At 38.8% G+C, this 23,917-nt stretch overlaps 1 protein-coding gene across 1 annotated transcript in view; it reads right to left on the reverse strand.

Annotated features, from left to right (window-relative positions):
- The window catches only part of Adamtsl1 (ADAMTS like 1), a gene marked incomplete at its 5' end in the record, with an annotated part of 351,236 nt that overhangs the window by 253,197 nt on the left and 74,122 nt on the right, over positions 1 to 23,917 (reverse strand). Inside the window, one exon of the mRNA XM_035438677.1 lies at positions 20,217 to 20,453. Within this exon, the coding sequence (XP_035294568.1) occupies positions 20,217 to 20,453 (237 nt within the window). The remainder of the gene's footprint in view (positions 1 to 20,216; positions 20,454 to 23,917) is intronic.

The following is a 23,917-nucleotide window of genomic DNA, read 5'->3' on the forward strand; positions in this document are numbered from 1 at the left end:
CCAAGCATCAGGCCCCTGCTGCTGTGAGGTGCCACAGCACACATGCCCAGCTGCTTCATGCCTCCATTAATGCAAGAGTGGAAATGACCTTAAAATTATGACCTTAAAATTTTGCTTCATTGGTGAGGTTTGCTGCTTGGATATTCTTTTATAATAGTACCATATTTAAATGAATGGGATGTTCCCATGATAATCTGGCCATAAGTCAGGGGCTGAAATTCACTTAGCAGTGGTGAAAGAGATGAACACAGCAAATAAAAACATAGGAAGCAAACACCTGAAAGTGGACCGACAGGGTCTTCAAAACACGTACTCGCACAGCACATTCTCACTTAATCCAGACCAAGGAAACCTGTGTTTGAGTCTTCTTGGTTTTGTCATTTGCTAATTGAGAGACCTTGAGGAAGTCACATTCTAACTCCAACTTTTCAGCTCTTGATCTACGAGATGAGGAGATGTGGCTGGTGATTTCCCCAAGGTCCTTTTCTGCTTCTGATTAGCTTTGCAAGATGCAAAACATCCCAGGAGGCCTCAGAATTTGTGCTGGCGTCTCTATTCTGCCAACCACACAGAGCTTTTCTGGCCATGCTCCCCTGATTTCTGATTCTGAGGTGTTCTCTTGGATCATAAGTAGGTCAGCCTGCAGCTAAAAAACACTTTGTTCCCTCTTGATTTGGGCTCCTTGGGGCAGCTGAACCCAAAAGGCAACTGAAGGACAGGTGGGGTTTATTAAACTAATTTTAGGTGCTTGTGTGGATTTTCCTGACTGGCAAAAAGCCCTTCTTAGGATTGTTCCAGAACAGTCTTTGGCAACATGGATGTGCTAAAACTTGGGTAAAATAATATTCGTGGCTCAGAATCTGGAAGGTCTCTGATGCTTTAAACAGTTCTTATTAAGGATCTTGACAATTAAAGTAGCTACAATATTAAAAAAAATCATCCCTTTATCTAACATGATGTTTCCTTGGGAACATTCCAATTAGCCCAAGTATAATTACGAATTGCTTTTCACATTTGATTTTTAACATTTGAAAACAATTACATGGCGTGTCATGACACCCAATCTCACAATGTTTTCCTCAAGTCTATTTTGCCTAGTTTTAGTTTAACATCGTTTCTTCAAAGCCAGGGACAAAGTGTCAGACCTTGTAAATTTCTCAAGGATGTAAATGGCCCTTCAAGATTCTGATTCTAAGATAAAAACTTGATAACCATATTAAATTAGAGAGAGCTGAACTGATTAAAATGAATGACTGAAGATTATCTAATTTTGTTATGGAACACACCCTACGTATAAACACTTTTTGTGTCTGTCTTCTAATATACAATACAAAGAAATTCCATCTGCCTGGGATATTGACCAATTTTTATTGCCTTTTGAAACCTGGCATTTTTCATAGCCCATCTCAAGAAATATCTGATGGCTTCAGCAATGAAGGCTCATCCAGAGGACCATGGCTGGTATACAAGTTAATTGAGCAGTTCCCCTGGTGGAGGAGGTTCAAGGATCCCTTTAATCATCTCTTAAGCTATGGAGTGCATGGCAGGAGCCCTTAGATTCAAAATTACTTTTAGCCTCGTATGTGGCAGAAACATTTAAGTTCACTAAATAGACTGTTTTACAGTCTACAGGAAGTGAGAACAAGGCCCAAATAGATTATAAGATAAAAACAACATTTAAGATGAATAATTCATGTGAATTAGGAAGGACTTGGTCATCAGGGAACAAAAATAGCCAACAGAGAGGTTCTTTGATTCACTGAAACATGCATGGAATGGTCATATTGAGCAATACAGTCAACTCAACATGAGTAAGCTGTGTTCACTGTCCAGTGACAACATCTCAACCTAAGTGTGCAAACGGCCATGAAAAACAGTAAGACGAAGAACATGGAGGAAAATAGCTGTCAAGAGCAGACACAAATGTTAGTTCTCTGTGGACTTTGAGTGAATCTGTATGGAAGGCAGATGATGGCTTTAGAGCAGGACAGCGATGCTTCCCCCATCTCCTGTAGCTAAGAACACAGCAGAGAGAAGGACTCAGGCTCATTCACACACACCCACACCCACAACCACCGCCCCCCCCCACTAAGGAAGTGGTCCTTTGTTATTGGCTTCTCATAATATTTGAAATTTATGTTATAATATACAATTAATTCCTTTTTACTATGAAATAATAGTCCATTTTATGGACAGACCATGCTCTTTTTTTCATTTTTAAATTAGTATACAAGGTATTAGATTTATTTATCCATTCAGTGGCTGATGTGCATTAGGTTCTACTTATTGGCTACCTGGATGACTGTTGGTTACAAACATTTGAGAATAGGTATGTGAATGTATGACTTCATTCTTTTGGGTTCATATCTAGGAGTAGAATGGCTGGGTTATATGATTACTCTATGTGTCAGCTGCTGGGGAGCTGCCAGTTTGCTTTCAAGGGAGCTGAGCCACCCTGCAGCACATATTCAGAGCCACTTTTCATGGAAGCCTATAACCAGAGAGGTGATTGTCAGTGTAAGCAGTAAACAGGGGAAGAAGGGAAAACTCCCATTAGCTTTGGATGCTGTAGCAAGCTGCAGAGATAAGATCCTTGGGAGAAAGGCCTTCGTCCTTCTGTCTGCTGTATTCTTAGCACTCAGCCTAGGGACCATTAGTACTCTCTGGCTACATTTTGAATGAATTAACAGTGCCAAGATGTCACCAGGTAGTAAATAATTGACTGTATCCAAGAAGAGGTTTGCCCTTTGCCCCTCAGCTCTTGGGAGGTAACTGTCAGGCTTTTGTAATGCTATGACCAAAAGAATGTCCTTCTCTGGGGTCTTGGAATACACCATTGTCAACTCTCACAATGTGATTTGTGGGAGTGTTGGGCCACACGATATCAAGTTGACCTTTTGAGGTGCTGACAAAACAAGGCCAGCTACCCTGGGTCATTGGCATCAAACCTCAGCAAAAGTTCTGAACACCCAGAACTGCACTGTGGCACATTTCTCAGGATGTCAGTGTTCCAAGAATACTGTCACATACTGTTCCTAAGAGAAGAGTTACCTCCTGAACTGTCCCACTATGAGAAAGCACAGTGGCATTTGGGTTTCTCCTGGACCTTGTTCTATGCATCCCGACCCTTGGCTAGGCAGCACTGTCTTGTTGTAATAAACTACAACCACAAGCATAATGGTTTTCTCTGTGTTCTGTTTGCATTTCTAGTGAATCATCAAGGCTGAACATAGATCCAGAGACCCACACAATCAAAAGTGGTACCAGAAGTGAACATGATCTTACAGATGGCCAAATTCTCTGAGTTGGCGTTGTTGCTAACATTGCTAAAATTCTTAAGGGTAATGAGGTAGCATTTAATATATATGGTATTTAAAGCAGCCCAAAGAATCATTAATCAAACAAAGCATCAAAGAGAGAACTAAGAAAGCTGCCAGATCAAGGTAAAACATTCATTTAATGGAACACAGAATTCTTAGGCCCTGAGGCACCCCCCCACCTGCTCCTACCCCTGTGTATTGATAGGTACTTCATTATTAATACCTTGCCCCCTCCAGAAGGGAGGAGGCGATGCAGCAGAAATAAGAGTCTGATTTTAGCGCTGCTTTTTTCTAGTTGTAACCCCTTTGGCATAAATCCCCTCATTTATAAGCTGGAATTATTTCAGCCACACAATATGCCACACAATTATGCCACACAATATGAAAACAAAAGCACAAGGCAATAAGCATGGCCACAGTCTAAGAAGTGTGCAGCATTAAAATGATAAAATTCAAATTGTATATTATATAAATGAGAATTACTCATCCTTATATATTTTACGGTCTTTGGGCAAACAAAATCAATAAATACCCAAGTTTTTCAATTCTGCCACATGGGTTCCTGAGGCAAGAGGATCCAGAGTTCAAGGCCAACCAGGACTATGTAAAGACATGGACTGTTCCAAGTCAGCCTGTGGATGTAGTTAAGACCCCATTTTTAAAAAGCTGGGCTTGATGATATAAGACTGTAGCTCTAGGTACTTGGGACATAGAAGTAAGAGAATTGCAAGTTCAGGGCCCGTCTGTGCTACAGCATGAGTTCAAGGCCAGCCTGGACAATTTAGTGAGGCCTTGTTTAAAATAAAGAGTTAAAGCGGCTGGGGATAAGGCCCAGTGATGTGGCCCTCGTTTAGCATATGTGACACTCTAGGTTCCTAATACTGAAAAAAATGTTTTTCTACAAGGCTTTAGGTACCTTCCACGCCACAAATTGAGTAATAAGATGAAAAATCTTTCTGATGATACCAAGAAATGCTTTCCATAAATGCAATGACACTTGAATAAACCAGGACTACTAAGAGATGCCGAGTCTCTGGATTACACTCTGGGTGCTTTCATTTTCAGAAACAGACAATACCTCAAGGAACTTCAAACCACTGTATGCTGTTTTTACCCTATTGTTTCCTACTGATAACAAACATTGATGCTGATGTGTTACCTAGCTGGTCCACAGTCAACACATTTTTAGTCATAAATAAATATAGAGATGGTTGATGACTGTATCAGCTTGATGAAAACCAAACTTTTAACATAAAAGGACAGAGATAGTCTGGAAGAAGACACTATGCAAATTCATTGAGTATCATGTGGCAGACAATGCACTGAACATAATTATTTTATCATTTTCTATCATTGCCACATGTAAATGTCGGTCCCTTCTCCTATGTTCAGCAGAATGGCAGCATCATACTTTGTGAAAGACAGAAAACTTCCATCTTCAATTAGATAGATTATCTATCAATTCTCTCTCACACTACATTTAACCAATCTGTAAGTCTCCTGATTTGGTTTCAGAAACCTCTTTTCTTTTTATCCCCACAACCAATCTTTGCTTCATTCTCACCCACTGCCTCATTGCACATGGAATATTCTTGCAAAAGCTCACACACCACCCTATCTTCTTTCCATTCAAAATATTTTAACTCAGCTTGTCACTTTCAATACAACAAACCCCCAAATTTCTTACATGTATCTTCATGACCAAGGTCTCAAAAGCCTGTTTCATCTTCTGCCCCCTCACCTCCTTCAATTCTAGACACTTGTTTGGCTTTTTGATCACTTCTGTCTTTGAGCATAACTTCAGGTAAGAGGTGAAGATTCTTCTCTGTGTACTACTTGGAGCCTTGGAAAAGGGTGGCCTGTCACACTTCAAGTTCAGATTTCTAGCTTCCAAAAATAGGAGAGAATAAATTCCTCTGGTTTTGAGTCACACAGTCAAGAAGGACACCATGAAAAGAAATTTGGTCTTTCCATGAGACCAGGTCACATGACCCACACATAGAGATAGCACATGTGGAAAAAAGATCTAAGGCACCTCACATTCTTCCAGACTACAGCTTAGATATACTACCTTAATAACAAAATATAATGCTTATGAATAGAAAAGAAATCAGGAGTTTTTTGACTAAAGTAAAGGAGGGCGACTGAATGGTTCAAGAAGAGAAATAAAGTCAACCCCATTTCTTAGAAAGAGGACCTCATTTACAATGAGGTAAACAGGAAGCAGTTAACCCCCTTCTCTTACAGAGTATAAATTCCAGAACAGTGAGATTGCTCTTTACTTTTCTGTCCACTTAATACTTCCAGTACCTGCCATAGCATTAAATACCAAGCAAAAATATGATAAGCGAATAAATAAAGTAAAATTATAGAGTTTCTCACAAGTCTACAAATGCATCATCCTTGGGAAAAGATTTAGTTCAGCTCTGCCTTCTTGTTAACTAACACAGCAGAGCTTTGTGAGAACCAAACAGCCCAGGTTCAGTAGCTACATCCAATAAGTTATTAGCAGTTTTCTTTATCTTTAATGTATCAGGCAAAGGGGCGGAAAAACAGACTATGCAACACGATGCTTCCATGTGGAATTCAGTTATAAAACATGGGCAGAAATGGCCAACTCATCATTTCTGACATCACCACCTTTGGACTAGCTGGAGGACATTTGATACTCATGACTCGGGTCACAGACAGAGATGGAGAAATAATCATTCCATTTAATTCATTTCAAACTGCTCACCCCAGGAATTATTAAATATGAAAAGAACTTCTTTGGTGGAAGCATGGTTCATTTTAATGCTGCCAAAGAGCAGTAGACCTAAAGACTCCCTAATTTCATTTATTGCTTACTTCTCTACTGTACCACTCATTTTAAAAAACGTTATCCAAGGCATGACTTGAAAGGAATTCTCCTTTTCTTTTTTGGAATACCTTGTTTTCTGAAATAGCATCAGGTAATACTAAAAATATATGGATTCAATATAAAAGGTTTGTTTGCCATCATACTTGTTTTTTTGATATACATATAGTAGGTATCAGCTGATGAGTCCCCATTAATTATAAAAATAAAACTGACTTTCTTCTATTTTCTTTCAAAATAACCTCAAAATTATTTTTAATGGCAGCACAATTCTATCTGTAAATGTATGCCGTTCTTTAAAACACAATCTGGCTTTGTGCTTTATAGCATATATAAATGTGGGCATTTGGATAATGAAAATCAGTGACTTGCAGCAGTACTAATAGAGCCGATCCTGTTTGTGATGGTTCATTAGCTTTACACAGGACACAATTCACTGCCCCGGAGCTGGAGCGGATAATGGGATAATATGGAACTGTTAGCTAAAGATGGCTAGAAAAGGAAATAGGCAGGTTTGTCCACTCAGAGCCAGTGTCCCTTGCTATATGCATAAATGTATGAAACCATGCACTCCATACAATCACAAGGAGGGAAAAGACAGAGACAGGAAAGCCACTGGGGACTGTTGGTACTAACAGCTGGTATTTACTAAGCCCCGTGTAAGCATTTTGTATAAACTTGGTCACTTAAGTAATCTTAGGTCAGTGACAATTATTCCCATACTACCAAGAGAAAACTGAGGCTAATATTCTTTTATTGAAAATAGATTTTTTCCTGTGATGAGTAGGAAGTGACCTCCTTCATCTCTTTTAATTGATTTTAGTTTAAAGTCCAATTTGTTGGATATTAGGATTGCTACCCCTTAGCCTGTAATAATCTAAAACTAAATGTACACAACAAAGAAAGAATATTAAAAGCTGCAAGGGAAAAAGACGAAGTAACATATAAAGGCAGAACTATTAGAATTACACTCAGCTTCAAAATGGAGATTCTGAAACCAGAAGAGCCTATGTTGCAGACTCTAAAAGACCACAGATGTCAGCTCAGACTACTATATTCACCAAAACTTTCAATCACCATACAGGGTGATTGAAAATAAGACATCCCATGATAAAGTCCAACTTAAACAACATCTATTAACAAATCTAGCTCTACAGAAGGCAATATAAAGAAAACTCAAACCTACAAAGGTTAACTATACCAAAGAAAACTCAAAGAATAAATAATCTACTTGATCATAGTGGATATGATATGTTCTTGGATTCGATTTGCCAGTATTTTATTGAGTATTTTTGCATCAATGTTCATAAGGGATATTGGTCTTTAGTTTTCTTTCTTAGTTGTGCCCTTGTGTGGCTTGGGTATCAAGGTTATTGAAGGCTCATAAAAAGTTTGGCAATGACCCTTCTGCTTCTATTATGTGGAATACTTTGAGGAGAATTGGTGTTAGCTGTTCCTTGAATTTCTGGTAGAATTCTGTACTGAAGCCATCTGGTCCTGGGCTTTTTTTAGTTGGGAGACTTTTGATGACTGCTCTATTTCATTAGGGGTTATAGGTCTATTTAAGTTGCTTATCTGTTCTTGATTTAATTTTGGTAAGTGAAATCTGTCCAGAAAATTGTCCATTTCCTTTAAATTTTCAAATCTTGAGGAATATACAGGTTTTTGAATTATAACCTGATGATTCTCTGAATTTCTTCTGTGTCTGTTGTTATGTCCCCCCTTTCATTCCTGATTTTATTAATTTGCATGTTCACTCTCCACCATTTGGCAAGTTTGGATAAAGGTTTTATATCTTGTTGATCTTCTCAAAGAACCAACTCTTTGTTTCATTGATTCTTTGTATTGTTCTCCTAGTTTCCACTTTATTGATTTCAGCCCTCAATTTGATTATTTCCTTGCATCTACTACTCCAGGGTGTATTGGTTTCTTTGTGTTCTAGAGCTTTCAGTCATGCTATTAATTCTCTAGTGTGATTATTCTCCTGTTTCTTCATGTGGGCACTTGGCGCTATGAACTTTCCTCTTAGCACTGCTTTCGAAGTGTCCCATAAATTTGGGTATGTTGTTTCCGCATTCTCATTGAATTCTAGGAAAACTTTGATTCCTTTTTTTATTTCTTCCTCAACCCAGGAATTGTTCAATAGAAAGGGAACACTCCTCCACTGCTGATGGGAGTGCCAACTTGTACAGCCATTTGGAAATCAGTATAGAGATTCCTCAGGAAAATGGGAATCAGTCTACCACAAGATCCAGCAATCCCACTCTTAGGCATATACCCAAAAGAAGCACATTCGTACAACAAGGACATCTGTTCAACAATGTTCATAGCAGCACTATTTGTAATAACCAGAACCTGGAAGCAACCTAGATGCCCCTCAACTGAAGAATGGATAGAGAAAATGGTACATTTACATAACAGAGTACTACTCAGCAGAAAAAACAATGGAATCTTGAAATTTTCAGGAAAATGGATGGAACTAGAAGAAACCATTTTGAGCGAGGTGACCCAGTCACAAAAAGACAAACATGGTATGTACTCACTTATATATGGATTTTATACATAGAGCAAAGGATTACCAGTCTACAATCAACACTGCCAGAGAAGCTAGTAAACAAGGAGGATCCTAAGAGAGACATACATGGTCCTCTGGAGAAGGGAAAAGGAACAAGATCTCTTGAGCAAATTGGGAGCAAGGGAGGAGGGGGCAGGGAGCTGGGAAAATGAGAAGGGGAGAAGAGGAGGGGTGAGGAGGACATGAGGGAGCAAAAACGTTGAGTGAGGGAAAGAATAGAAGAAAACAAGAAAGGAGATACCATAATAGAGGGAGACATTTTAGGTTTACAGAGAAATCAGGCACCAGGGAAAGGTCTGGAGATCTACAAAGATGATACCAACTAACAATCTAAGCAACAGAGGAGAAGCTACCTTAAATGCCCTCCCGTGATAATGAGATTAAAAGCTGTCTTACATGCCATCCTATAGCCTTCATTCAGCAGCTGGTGGAAGTAGAAGCAGACACCCACAACTAATCACTGAACTGAACTGGAATCCGGTTGCAGAGAACAATGAGTGATGAGCAAAGGGGTCCAGACCAGGCTGGTGAAACCCACAGAAACAGCTGACCTGAACATCAGGGAACTCTTGCTCCCCAGACTGATAGCTGGGATACCAGCATGGGACTGATCCAGACCCCAGGAACGTGGGTTTCAGTAAGGAGACCTCAGAAATCTATGGGACCTCCTGTAGTAGTTCAGTACTTATCCCTAGCATAGGTGTGGACTTTGGGAGCCCATTCCACATAGAGGGATACTCCCTGAGCCAAGACACACTGGGGTGGGCCTAGGCCCTATCCCAAAGGATATGATAGACTCTGATGACGCCCCCCACCATGGAAGGCCTCATACTCCCTGGGGAGCAGAAAGGTAGGGTGTTAGTTGGGGGGAGTGGTAGGGCAGGAGGGGAGGAAGAGGGAACTGGGATTGACATGTAAAACAATCTTGTTTCTAATTCAAATAAAAAATCAAAAATCAAAACAAAAGAATAAATAATCTCAAACCAGCAAATAAAAATGAGGGGGAAACACACACACACACACACACACACACACACACACACACACACACCACCACCACCACCACCACCACCACCACCACCACCACCACCACCACAACAACAACAACAACAACAACAATAACAACATCTGCAGCAACACCAAAATAATAGGAATCAACAAACACTGCTCACCAATAAAACTCAACATCTATGGTCTCAAGTTCCTAATAAAATGACACAGAGTAACAGAATGGATTAAAAAAAAACAGGATCCATCCTTCTAAATCTGAGAAACACAGTTCACATCAAGGATAGATACCACCTCAGGGCAAAAAATGATAGAAAAATATATTGCAAACAAATGGACCTAAAAGCAAGCTGGTATAGTCATTTTAATATCTAATAAAATAGATGTCAAAACAAAATTAATCAGAAGAGATAAGGAAAGACACCACATACTTATCATGGGGAAAAAAAAATCCCCATTGCAATTCTTAACATCTAGGGTGTTGGTGGCACATGCCTTTAATCCCAGCACTTGGGAGGCAGAGGCAGGTAGATCTCTGTGAGTTCGAGGCCAGCCTGGTCTCCAGAGCGAGTGCCAGGATAGGCTCCAAAGCTACACAGAGAAACCCTGTCTCAAAAAACCAAAAAAAACCAAAAAAAAAAAAACCAAAAAAACCATCGATGCGCCAAACACAAGGACACGAAAGTTCATAAAAGAAATGCTACTACAGCTTAAAACGTCTACTGATCCTCACATACTAATAGCAGAAAACTTCAACAAACCACCTTTGTCAATAGACAGATCATCCAGATAAAAATTGAACACAGAAATGCTGGAGCTAACTGACATTGTAAACCAAATGGAAATAAAAGATATTAAACAAAAACAAAAACAAAAAACATTTAGCCGAAACACAATGTACTTTCTTTTCATTGCCCAATGGAACTTTTTCCAAAATTGACCTCACATTCAGACACAAAGCAAGTCTCAACAGATTAAAAAAACTTAAAATAAAACCATGTATCCTATTAGACCACCACAGATTAAAACTGTATATAAACAACAACAGAAACATCATAAAGTTTACAAATGCATGGAAACTAAATAACCCACTACTAAATGAAAAATGGGTCAAGAGAAAAATAAAAAATATTAAAGGTTTTCTAGAATTGAATGAAAATTGAATACACAACATATCCAAACTTATTGGACACAATGAAGGCTGTTCTAAGAGGCAAGTGAACAGCACTAAGAGGCTACATTAAACAGATGGAGAGATCTCATTCTAGTAACTCATTAGCACAACTGAAAGCTCTCAAAGAAAAAGAAGAACCACACACAAACGAAGTAGGCAGCAAGAAATAATCAAACTCAGGGTGAGATCAATAAAAACTGAAACAACAACAATAAAAAACAAATGAAACGAAGAGTTGGGTTTTTGAGAATATCATTAATATTGACAAATCCTTATTCAAATTAACTAAAAGGAAGAGAGAGAGAAGATCCAAATCAACAAGATAAGAAATGAGAAGGGGTACATAACAATAGTTACCAAGGAAATCCAGAGAATCCGAAGGACATACTTTAAACACATATACTTCACCAAATAGTAAACTCTAAACCGAATGGATAATTTTCTTGATACATATCACTTACCAAAGTTAATTCAAGATCAGAAAAGCAATTTAAGCAGACCCATAACCCCTAGCAAAATATTAGAGGCAATTAAAAGTCTCCCAACAAAAAAATCACAGGGCCAGAAAGTTTTATGAAACATTTCTGCCAGACTTACAAAGGAGAGTAAACATCAATACTCTTCAAATTATTTCACAAAATAAAAACAGAAGGAACCTTACCCAATTTATTTTATGAGGTCACATATCCTGATACCCAAATCACATGAAGACTATCAAGAAAAGAGAATTACAAACCTGTTTCCCTATGTAAAAACTCTCAATAAAATACTTGCAAACTGAATCCAAGATCACATCTAAAAGATTATCCACCATGATCAAGGATGCTTTATCCCAGAGAGGTAGGAATGGTTCAATATACATGAATTAATTAACGTAATCCACCATTTAAACAAACTGAAAGGCAAAAACCACTTGATCATCTCATTAGATGCTGAAAAGGCCCTTGACAAAATCCAACATCACTCCATGATGAAAGTCTCGGAGAGATTAGGGATACAAATGACATACCTCAACATGTTAAAAGGAAGTTTACAGCAAGCTGGTAGCCCCCATCAAATTAAATGGAAAGAAACTCAAAGAAATTCCACTAAAACAAGGAACAAGACAAGGTTTTCTAATCTCTTCATATATATTCAACATAGTACTTGAGGTTTTAGCTAGAACAATAAGATAACTGAAAGAAATAGAGGGAATACAAATAGAAAAGGAAGAAGTCAAAGTATCTTTATTCACAAATGATATTCACAGAGATCTCCCATGCCCAATTAATCAATAGGAATAATACAGTAAAAATGACTATCCTACCAAAAGCAATCTATAGACTCAATGCAGTCATCATCAAAATTCCAAAACATTTTTTCACAGATCTTGAAAGGATAATCTTCAACTTCATATGGAAACACACACACACACACACACACACACACACACACACACACACACAGAGAGAGAGAGAGAGAGAGAGAGAGAGAGAGAGAGAGAGAGAGAGAGAGAGAGAGAACAGGATAGCTGAAACAATTTCAAATGATAAAGAACTGTGGGACATATAATTTTTCTTGATTTCAAGTTGTAGTGCAGTACCATAGCAATACAAGCAGCATGATATTGTCACAAAAACAGACACATTGATCAATGGAATCAAATTGAAGACCCAGACATAAAGACCCACACATCTTTGAACACCTGAATTTAGATAAAGAAGCCAGAAATACACACTGAAAAAATAAGTCAGCATCTTTACCAAATGGTGCCTGTCAAACTGGATGGTTACATGTAGAAGAAAACAAATAAATCCATACTTATCACCTTTCACAAAACAACTTCAAATGAATCAAAGATGGCAACTCAAAACCAGATATACTGAACATGATAGAAGAGAAAATGGGGAACAGCCTTGAACTTATTGGCATAGAAGACTTCCTGAACAGAATACTGTCAACACAGGCACTATGATCAACAATTAATAAATGGAACATTATGAAGCTTAAAGGCTTCTGTAGTCAAAGGACACTGTCATTCAGACAAAGCAACAGCCTACAGAATGGGAAATAATTTTACCAATTACACATCCAATAGAGGGCTAATATCTAACAATTATAAAGAGCTCAAAATACTAGGTACCAATTAAATAAATAACCTAATTAAGAAATGGAATACATATATAAACAGAGAAGTTTCAAAAGAGGAAACTGAAATGGCCAAGAACCACTTAAAGAAATGTTCAACATAATTAGTCATCAGGGAAATGCAAATCCAGCCTACTCTGATATGTTGTCTTATATGTGTTAGAATGGCCAAGATCTTAAAACAACTGACAGCTCTTGCTGAAGACCATGCATGGTAAAACACTCATCCATGACTGGTGGGAGTGCAAATTTATACAGAGAGTATGAAAATCTGGGGCAGTTTCTTGGGAAGCCTGGGATCAATCTACCTCACGGTCCAGCTACATTATTCTTGGGCATATACCCAAAAGATGCTTCATCGTATCACAGAGATGTTTTCTCAACCATGATCCTTGGAGTTGGAAACAAACTTGACAGAAGAATGGATAAAGAAAATATCCCAGCACTAGGGAGGCAGAGGCAGGTGGATTTCTGTGAGTTCGAGACCAGCCTGGTCTACAAGAGCTAGTTCCAGGGCAGCCTCCAAAGCCACAGAGAAACCCTGTCTTGAGAAAACCAAAAAAAAAAAAAAAGAAAGAAAATATGGTATATTATATAATGGAGTATTACTCGGTATTAACAAAATAAAACCATGAATTTCACAAGTAAGCAGACGAAAATAATCATATCAAGTGACGTAACCCAGACCCAGGGAGACAAATATGATATCCACTTATATGTGGACATTAGCTTTTAAATCAATGATAACCAAGCTACAATTCATAGAACCACAAATTTTAGGTATAGAGTAAGGGACTTGGGGGGACAGATAGCTACCTTCAGGAAAGGGAAATAGAATAGATAGTTATGTATGAATGAGGGGGATGGAGTTTGGAATGGGAGAATCAAGAGGAGAGCAGAAGGAAAGAGGGGATGAAGAAGGGAATATGGGGATGGACAGCTAAAATTAAGAGGTATTTGAGGGGTCATATGGAAACCTTTCTAAAATACATACATATATAAAAATGATCCACGTGAAACTGGCAAATAATGGGGGAGAACGAGCCCCACCTGGCCATCTCTTCTCACCAAATGAAGCTCTCAGTAGTGGGATTGAGTTACATATAATTTGAATTGTTAGCCAAAGGGGTCCCATGGAAATTCCCAAGCAACCCAAACTGTTGCCAAGATGGTTGTTCTCCACAAACTGACAGTAGGGCCCCATTGACAAAAACATCTACACAACTCACTGAACACTGGGAAGTCGAGTTGGTGCCTACATAGAGCTTTCACCTATACTGGCTAGTATTCTTGTGCCAGAAAGCATTCTGCGAGATACCCATAAAAGAAACAGAAACACGAACCCAGCTACAAATCCTAACACATACAATGGTGTCCTGACTCAAGATATACTAGTGTAATAGTGGCACAAAGTTTGTGGGAATAACCAATACATAACTTACTTGATTTAAGGCCCACTCCATGAGATGGAACCCATTCTGCCTGGGTGACAAAGAATTTGTGACTACATAGGCCATGGACCTAGGGGAAAACCAACTACTACTGTTCTACAAAAGAAACACAGCAATAAATCGACTCCTAATGATATTCTGCTATATTCATGGGTCGGTGCCTTGTTCAGCCATAATCAGAGAACCTCCTTCCTGTAACAGATGAAATACAGAGATTTATAGCCTGTCAATATACAGAGAGTGATGGACCATGGAACACTCAGCCCCAGATGGGATGTTTCCATCAAATCCCTCCCCTCAGGACTCAGGAACCCTGCAGAAGAGGAGGTAGAAAACATGTAAGAGCCAGAAGAGAACAAGAACATGAAGGAAACAAGGCCTACTAAGTACAACAGGACCAGTATAATATGAACTCACTGAGGCAGCAGGCACAGGGCCTTCAAGGATCTGCACTAGATGGGGGTACTAAAGCTGAAGGAAGTAGATACATACCTCATTCACAATTAAGAAGCTATCTCCAATTCATAAGCACTTGTAAAAGAAGAATTAGCTTTCTCTAAGGGAATCTCACCAGCCTGTAGGGTGAAGCCTGTAAGTAGGTACCAGCTCTACTTCTCCATGTTCAATGAGTCGTATCGGTGTTATTTTCAGCAATAATGTTGTGGGTCGAGGCTTATAATTTTGCTTCAGGCAATACACCAGCAAACAGTAGAGTTTAGCTGGTAGTTCTGGCAGTCCTGAGCCCAGAGCTCTGGCCTTAAGTATTCAAACTTGCTTTCCCATTCTAGCCTTGCCTCCTATCTACATCTAATGAAACAGCAAGCAACTTAAACATCCCAGTTTTTTCAACCCAAGACAGAAGGTGAGAATACACACCCTCACAGTGAGCCCCGGGAATGGGAGGGTGGTTTGCAAAGGTATAGTCACTAACTCTATTATTTTCATAATATCGATGACAGAATTAAAGCTGGACAAAAAATCTTAGCCCATGGGATATGCTGATAAAAACACTGAGAACATATTTTCAGGATGTTGATAAACACAGCCACTCCCTGACCTTTACTCTGCTGTTAACTAACTGTGAAGCCCTGGGAGAAGCACAAAACTCAAGTCAGCCCCATGTCTTGAGGGTGGAATAGATCATTCTCAAGCCAGTGTTTTACAAAAACAGTCTCTGAAGCCCTACTCGTGACAGTTTCTGTGTTCTGGGAGAAAAGAGAAAGTATGGAGCAGGAATTGCCATAAAAGGGAAACTAGATTCAACTTAAAGAAGAGTCTTCTGTGCAGAGTTAGGTTGTCATCTCCATCTAGTTATAGTCACATTTCAAATGTGAGGTGACAGTAGATGTTCTTGCTCTGGTTCTGGTGTGCGGTTCTGGGGATGAAACCCAGGACCTTGGGGATGCTACATTCAGCTTCATCCCACTGTGTTATCTCCTTCCATCTTCTTCTCCTTTTTCTTTCCCCCTCCCACATCCTTTCCTTCACTTGGAAACCAGTGCTCAAGTATCATCTAACTAAAAGTCTTCAGGGTCTTCCACATTTTCACAGCTGTCTACAGCTTCATAGCAATGATCTCACTTGGTATTCTCATTGGTGAGGTAGTCTCATTTTACACAGATTGTTTCAGGGAACTACATACCAAGACTAACATCATACAATTGGTTAAAGAAGGGCCAGATTCTACCTCCTGTCTTTTTTTTTTCTTTAAATCCTACCTGCTGTCCAATCTATAAGTGGTTCATGAAGTTGGATTTGCCATACACTCGTAGTTGTAAAGACTTAGAACTCTTAAATTTGAATGTCTTGTAGATGAGGCTTAAGAGCTGTGTCTCTTAAGTGCTTTCCAGGTGATTCTGGTATGCAGCCAAATTTGGGGATTATTACCAAATCATACTTGTCTTGGTGCACCTTGATGTGGCAAAAGGGATAGGCTCCTGGGAAACAAGCAGAACCAGGTAACCCTGGGCAAGTTATATAATCCCATAAAGCCTCTGTTTCTGCATCTGTGAGATAAAGACAGTGCTGTATGACACAATAACCACAAATATTTGGAAAATAGAATGTCAAGTGAGTATATATATATATATATGTGTGTGTGTGTGTGTGTGTGTGTGTGTGTGTGTGTGTGTGTGTGTGTGTGTGTGTGTGTCTTGTAATCACCACTGCTGCAGTCAGAGGGTGAATACCTCACCTACTGTGTTGTTCTGCTATTACCAAGAAGTAGGTGTGTGACAAAAGTAGCAATGTTTCTAAGATTTTCCTCATGCATATTTACAGCTTATAGAGCCAATCCACTTATTAGCAACAGTCTCCAGGTCTCCCGAAGAGCACAGTTCCTCTTCTGCTAGGATTGCCTTCTTATTAGTAAAACCCAGGGACTCCACACTTCTGTTGTAGAGATGAAGAATCAAATAGTTTTGAGGCAATGGTTCTCAGAAGGGGATTAGATAGACAGAACAGAAATAAATTAGTGCTTGTAAATGAGAACTCACTGTGTGTGATTTTCTAATAAGGTGAATATGCCACAATTAAAGCATGTATTCTTTATAGTTTGTGATTCATATTGCTGGTCTCATCAATGTTGAAAGCTGCTTTTGTAAAATTCTGAGGTCAGACAAAATGCTAAAAATCTTCAACAAATGGGGTAGAAAAGAGAAAGGGAAAGTGAGGCTGGAAATACATTTTTTCAGAGAACTAGGGGAATAGGTTTATATACTTGTACATTTAAGTTACTGATTCCCAAGTGTGTTTTAAGATATGGCTTTTTCCTGCTAAAAATGAAACAATAAATCACTTATGTAAAGCTAACTAAGTGATTACCCGGATAGAATTTGTGTATTTTATCTCTGTAGAAAGGCATGTTTCAGCCTTTCTTTTGTTAATCAATCTCTCTCTTGTCCTCCTGAGAGGATACACAATTTCACTTAAGATCTCTATTCCTGCATCGTCTCAGCTGCCTCTGTTAATCTCCATTCCTCCATCACTCACCTCCATCTCTCTGTTTTTATGTTCATTTCAGAAAGTTTAGGTTGGCTTGACTGAAACCCACATGTGATGCTGTAGGAGGAAGGATCCGAACTTACACCCTTTATGAATCCACATTAAGTTGCAGTTTTTTTTTTTTTTTGAGGTTTTCAGTGTGATTGATTTGATTTATTGCTTTTACCTCCCTTCTGGTGGAAGTATTTTCATTCCAGATTTAGTTTCCTTTCTGTTACTGCTATCATTACCCAGGGAAGGGCTGATGCTTCAGTCCTCTTGGCTGGCACAAGACTTTCTATTAGCGCTGATCTCAGTGGCTCCAGGGCTGTCTACTTCAAGCCTCTTATAATGGAGCCTATAAGGATCTGTCTAAAGAAGAGTTTTGAGTGCCTCTTTCTATTACTAAGTCTTTCTTGGACATTTACTGTTTGCTGTAGTCCTATCTGCCACATAATGCTCCATGATAATTTATAAAACTACTTTTTGTTTGCTTTCAGTCTGTGATCCAATCTCTCTCCAGCCAAATCATGATGCTTTTTAGTTTTCCAATGAAACCTGAGATTTCCTACCTCAACATGGCATTGCTCCTTACAAGAACAATAAGTCAGTAATATTCAGTTGTAATTTCTACGTGTGGAGCGCATTTATGTTAAACAATGGTTTAATTACATTTACTCTCAAAGCAAACAAATCACAATTGTGTGACTCTAACTTAAAGAGGCACATTCATAATCCACAGTAGAACATTATGCCTCCATATTTACTCATGTAGAAGTTCTTTTCTTCAGCTGCTGAGATAGGATTTTCTTTTAGTTACCAAGGTACATGAGGCCAGCTGGCTGGAATAACCAGGGAGAAAACCTGCCAGATTGAGCTATCATGCAACAGAAACAATTGAAACCTAATTTGCTGACCTGTCTTGTTGATTTTGGTTCATTTGCAAACATAATAATGTAGAAACAACACTGACATGGATATTAGAAGACCTGGAATTTAGTCCCATTTTTGACATGATGTAATTGTCACATGATCATGCACATTTTCTAGTCCTTAGATTTTTATTTACAAGATACTGAGCAGTGGGCACAGATAAGGAATCATAACTCCTATTTCTTGCAGTTCAGTCCTTTCCATGTATGTATTTGCTTTATGATTCTTTACTATCCCTGAAAGTTTTACAGATATCATAATTCCATTTCAGTAAATCAAGAGTCCTGGATGGAAGTATTTTAAAAGATTTATTCTTACTCATGTGTCTATGTATGTATCTCTGTGAGTATATGCTATGGGTGGCAGGTGTCTATGGAGGCCAGAAGAGGGTGTCGGATACATTGGAGGTAGAGTTATAGGTGGCATTGAGAAAGGAAGTTGGGTCCTCTGGAAGAGCAGATAATACTCTCTAACTACTGAGTCATCTTCCCAGCCCCACTAGGGCTATTTTTAAATAATCACAAATAATTTTGCAAACAGTTGTAAAATGTCATGTGTTGCTTTGAAAGGTAGGTGGATACTCTCTAAGACCCCTACAATCTTGAGAAGAATAAAATCCAACATTCACGTTTGTACCTGGGATTCATATATCACATACATAAAGAAACTTCTGATATATGTATCTCCTCTCCCTTATGCTATCTGAAAAAACATTGAACATGCCTCTTCTTGTATCACCGTCCTAACGTGTATGAAGGTTGGCTGTATCAGCTTCCCTCTCTCTTGCATAAACTTCATCTCACATCTCATGTCTCATAACAATTTACACTGCAGTTTTTCTTGTAAACCAACAATGTAGATTGAAGTTTTAAATAAATTTAAAAGAGACCACTGAAACATGTTTCATATTTTCATATAAGTCGTTATAGATTCAGACTCAATAAATGTCCTCCCACTTGAGGAAAATGTTCTTAAACTGTCTGTACTGGAACACATAAAAGAAGATGGTAAATAATAGCATTCAGGAAACCTGCTCACTCTACAATGTAGATTGCTCATGACAGTTCAAAAAGTGAGCCCTAAAATGAAGAAAAGTTCATGGCAAATAGACTAATACTTCATCATCTTACCAAGTCTTCAAGTACACACTGATGAATTAATATCAGAAATCATTCCCTTTTATATCCCTGGATTTTAAGGGTGACCTGTTTGAAAACTATGCCTCTCACTAAAATTTGTTTGAATTTTCAATATAGTTTCAGGCACTAAGGAGGAATATTCTCCTACATGAGTTACTCTGAAATTCTATTTAGATGAAAATGAGTGTCTGAAAACACACACACACACACACACACACACACACACACACACACACACACACACACACACACACACACACACACACACACACACATCACACACACACACACACACACACCCATATCTCCCTACCTTCCTCCATCTATTCCTTTCCAAATTTCAAGGACATTTGAGCTACAGGTAATTTCAAACTTCATCTTCAATGCACAGTATTCAAGAATTTTTATTCTCCCACATTAAAGTATCATTCACGGAATAAAGAAACCAAACGAAACCAAACTCACCTGCAGTCCACATTTCCTTAACACTAACATGGAATACAATAACCACAACATTCCCTGAAATTACAATCTTCAAATCTGCTACTTTTTATAAACTCTACAAGGTAACTGAGTATCTTTGAGAAACTTATTTCATGTGGAGGCACAGCATTTCTGGACAATGCATTTGGGAAGACTCCAGCACTTACTTGACATAAGCCGCTGATGCACATATCCAGTGATTCTGTATAGCATCGGGTTCCATCTAAGACCTTTGGTGCTAGTTCAACGATTAGGCTGGTTCCTTTGGCTTGACACTTGAGTGAACATGGGTTGTCAGGGTCATTAGACACAGGAAGCCATTCATAAAACTGGCCATGGTACTTGACATCATTATGAGCAGAACACTGCTGAGCTCGAAAATCACCTGCTTCTGGTGGACAGTCCTGGAGAAGTAGAGGACAAGGCATAAGTACATATTATAACAATAATCTCAAGTAGAAAATTGGAACAGCTGTCCCTTATGTGAAAGTCACAGAAAATAAAGTGAATGTCCTGATCATTACAGATGATCATTATGTCTTTTTAGAGGTTAGATGATTATTTTGGCCCTTGAAATGTAAAGACCTGGAAAAGAAATAACCTTTAGAGGCTTTCTTATTGAAGTCAAATGAGAAAGCAACTAACTTGAAATAAGGCTTTGCATTGACATGATGGCAAAGTAGCCATCCTGAAATACTTTCTGAAAGATGTCTACTTGCCCATGATCTCTTCAACATCATGACATTTCAATTCCTTCTAATTTTGGATAGCTGAAAGCATTTCTGTCTCTCTCAATCCTGAAAATGAGAGATATGACAATGTTTCATTTGTTTTTTTGTCATACTGGGGATTGATGTGATGGCTTCATGTACCATAGGCAAGAAGGCGAGCTCTGTTGAGCTATCTCCCTAGATCTTTACATTAAAAATTATGAGTATGGGTTTTTTTTTCTGAATGTGCATGCCTGATGCTGTTTTTTTCCTGAGTGTATATATTTGTACCATGTGCATACCTCGCACATGCAGAGGCTCAAAGAGGATATCATATCTGGAACTAGAGTTCCAGAAGGCTGTGAGGTGCCATGTGGGTGCTAGAAATTGAACCCAGGCCCTCTGGAAGAGCATCTAGAGCTCTTAACCATCAAACTATGTCTCCAGCCTCATCTAGACTTTTAAAGTTTATTTACTGATTGGTTGATTGGCAAGGCAGGCCTTGCTTTTCATTCTAGAGCCAAAGCTGATCTGGAACTTGTGATCCCTCTGCATCAGCCTTATGAGTACTAAGATTATGGATGTAACCATTACATCTACCTAAAACAAATGACAAGCCTTTGTTTTAGTAGCTACTAGAAAACACTTATGATGACTTTACTTAAAAATATGTGAGGTCATTTGTGACCTGTCTTCTGGAACTTACATTTCCTAGTCTCTAAAATTAACATAGGGAACAAAGAAGAGAGACAATCCTTTCTATGGGAATTGCTTTAGGCTCAGTTGGTAAGGCAGAGAAGAGAGGACACAGATGTTTTCCTCAGATGGATGTGTGGCAATGAGACTTCCTATGCTCTGTACAGAGGCAATAATACCACTCTGCCTACAATGTTGTATGAAAAGGTTATGAACATAGCCCAGTCATTGACTGACTCAAGGTAGATATCCAGTAGCAATTACTTTGAATAATTAATGAGGTGTTTGACAACAAAGACCTGGAGAATTAGGGCATTCTATTAATTTAAATTTCAAATAATGTTGGCAGAGGCTGATGGAAAATAAAAGCCTCTAAATATACATTTTGTAAGGGGAAACTTAAAACATAAAACTACTACTAACAGTGGTTATTGTCTAATGGATGATAAAACTCAGAAAGAGAAAATAAAATCAAGCTTTTAAAAAGGGTGAAATAGAGAGAAGTGGGGGGGGAGTTTTAAGAGGGGAGGGGAAATGGAAATCAATACAGGAGAGGTAGAATGGAGAGCTAACACTACTAAGGATGTTTGAAAAAGCCTTGAGGAGTCATTTACTTTGTATTTACCTGAAACTACATGCAATACATGTAAGTGTATGTATGCATAAATATGTGAATGTGTGCATACCTATTCATGTATACATATATACATTCATGTATACAAGAATGCATATATGTACACACAAATTTATATATGTATTTGAAATGACATTATAACACTTGGGCTGACAATGCTCCCCACAAGAGCCACAGACTATCTAATAAAAACCCTAGAACCAGGCATGAGAAAACCTCTTTTGAGTTGTTGGTCAGGATAGTCCAAGAGACCCATGTAACAGTATAGGCCAATGCCATTACCCTCAGTTACCTTCCAAAGGTAGAAGGCAAAGTCCCTATTGCTGAAGACAACACCTCTGAGACAACTCAGAAGACTCAAGTTGGATCTAACCTGGAAGGCTTCCTTCCTGAAGTTTAGTTTTCACAGTAACAGGCGGTGCTATGCAAGCTGCCTAAGAAAGGAAGCAATCAATGGCAGTACTCAGCTGTGACTTCTATGAATCACAACAATGACCAGCATGACAAGATCTACCACCAAAATATGAGTAGCACTCATATCTTGGCAGTAACCACAGATGTCTAATTGGACTTAAGGCCTGCTCAACAGGAGGCAAATCATGCCTGCTAATGGAATCCTAGCCAACTATGAAGGGATGGCGAGCTTGCAGATCTTAGAAGAGAACCTGCTCCCTTCACTTCATCAGATCAGCATATTCTTAGATATTCTGAAATTTATTTAAGAATATTTAAGAGTTTGTTTAAGAATATTCTAAAACCTATTCTTATATGCACAGATAATTATAGGTCTCTTACTCTCCAGTAAAGAAACCTCTCTTTGTAGCAGATGAAGACCATCACAGAAAACCAGTCAAAATGCAGAGACTGAATGATCCCAGGGTACCCAGAATTCCAGTGGATTCAGCTACAACAAAACTCCTGCATCTGAGGCCCAGGGAATATCACAATCAGAAAGATTGTAAGAGCCAGAGAACCAGAAAATCTGCTGCAAAATTGTGTCCTGTAGAAATGACAGGGAAGCTACAGCCATGATACCTCAACAATAAGAGCTGAGTATGGACAATAGCAATACATATGCTAAGGCGGAGGGTGAAATCTCACAGGGCCCCACCCATAGACAAAGAACTACCAATGACTGCTGAGAGAGGGAGAATTAGTCTTTCCCAGATATGGGCCTCTTAAATGGTTATACAAATACAAATACGAGGTGAGCAGCCCTGAAATCATATACACACAATCAACACTAAGCCAACTCAGTAGGTACAATTACGTATTTATACTCATGAGTAATAATAATAGTAATAACAATAGTAATAATAGTATTAATAATAAGAGGCCATGCATTTGAGAGGGAGTAATGGGGGACGTGGAAGGGACTGGAGAGACAGGACATGGGAGTGGTTGGAAGAAAGAAAGGAAGGGAGGAAGTGATAGATTTAAAAGGCACAAAGAGAAATAGGACTTTAGGCTGACTTCTGAGGAGTCCTATTGATTTTCTATTGTTGTGTGCTAAGACATTTGGACTGAAACAACTTGAAGAGTAAAGGTTTATTCTAACTTGGAATTCTAGGTCACAGTTCATCATTGGGGGAAGTCAGAGCAAGAAACTGAAGCAGAACCCGTGGAGGAATGCTGCTTCCTGGCTTGCTCCCAGACTTAGGCTTAGAAAGATTTCTTACAAAACAGAGTTCCACATGCATCATCCACAGTGGGCTGAGCCCCTCCACATCAATCATTGATCAAGACAGGTTTCCCTGGTCTTGGCTTCAGACCAATCTGATTTGGGCATTCTTCAATTGACGCTCCCTCTTCTCAGGTGACTCTAGAT

The sequence above is a fragment of the Cricetulus griseus genome, chromosome 2 (assembly GCF_003668045.3).
Source record: "Cricetulus griseus strain 17A/GY chromosome 2, alternate assembly CriGri-PICRH-1.0, whole genome shotgun sequence".
Taxonomy (NCBI): domain Eukaryota; kingdom Metazoa; phylum Chordata; class Mammalia; order Rodentia; family Cricetidae; genus Cricetulus; species Cricetulus griseus.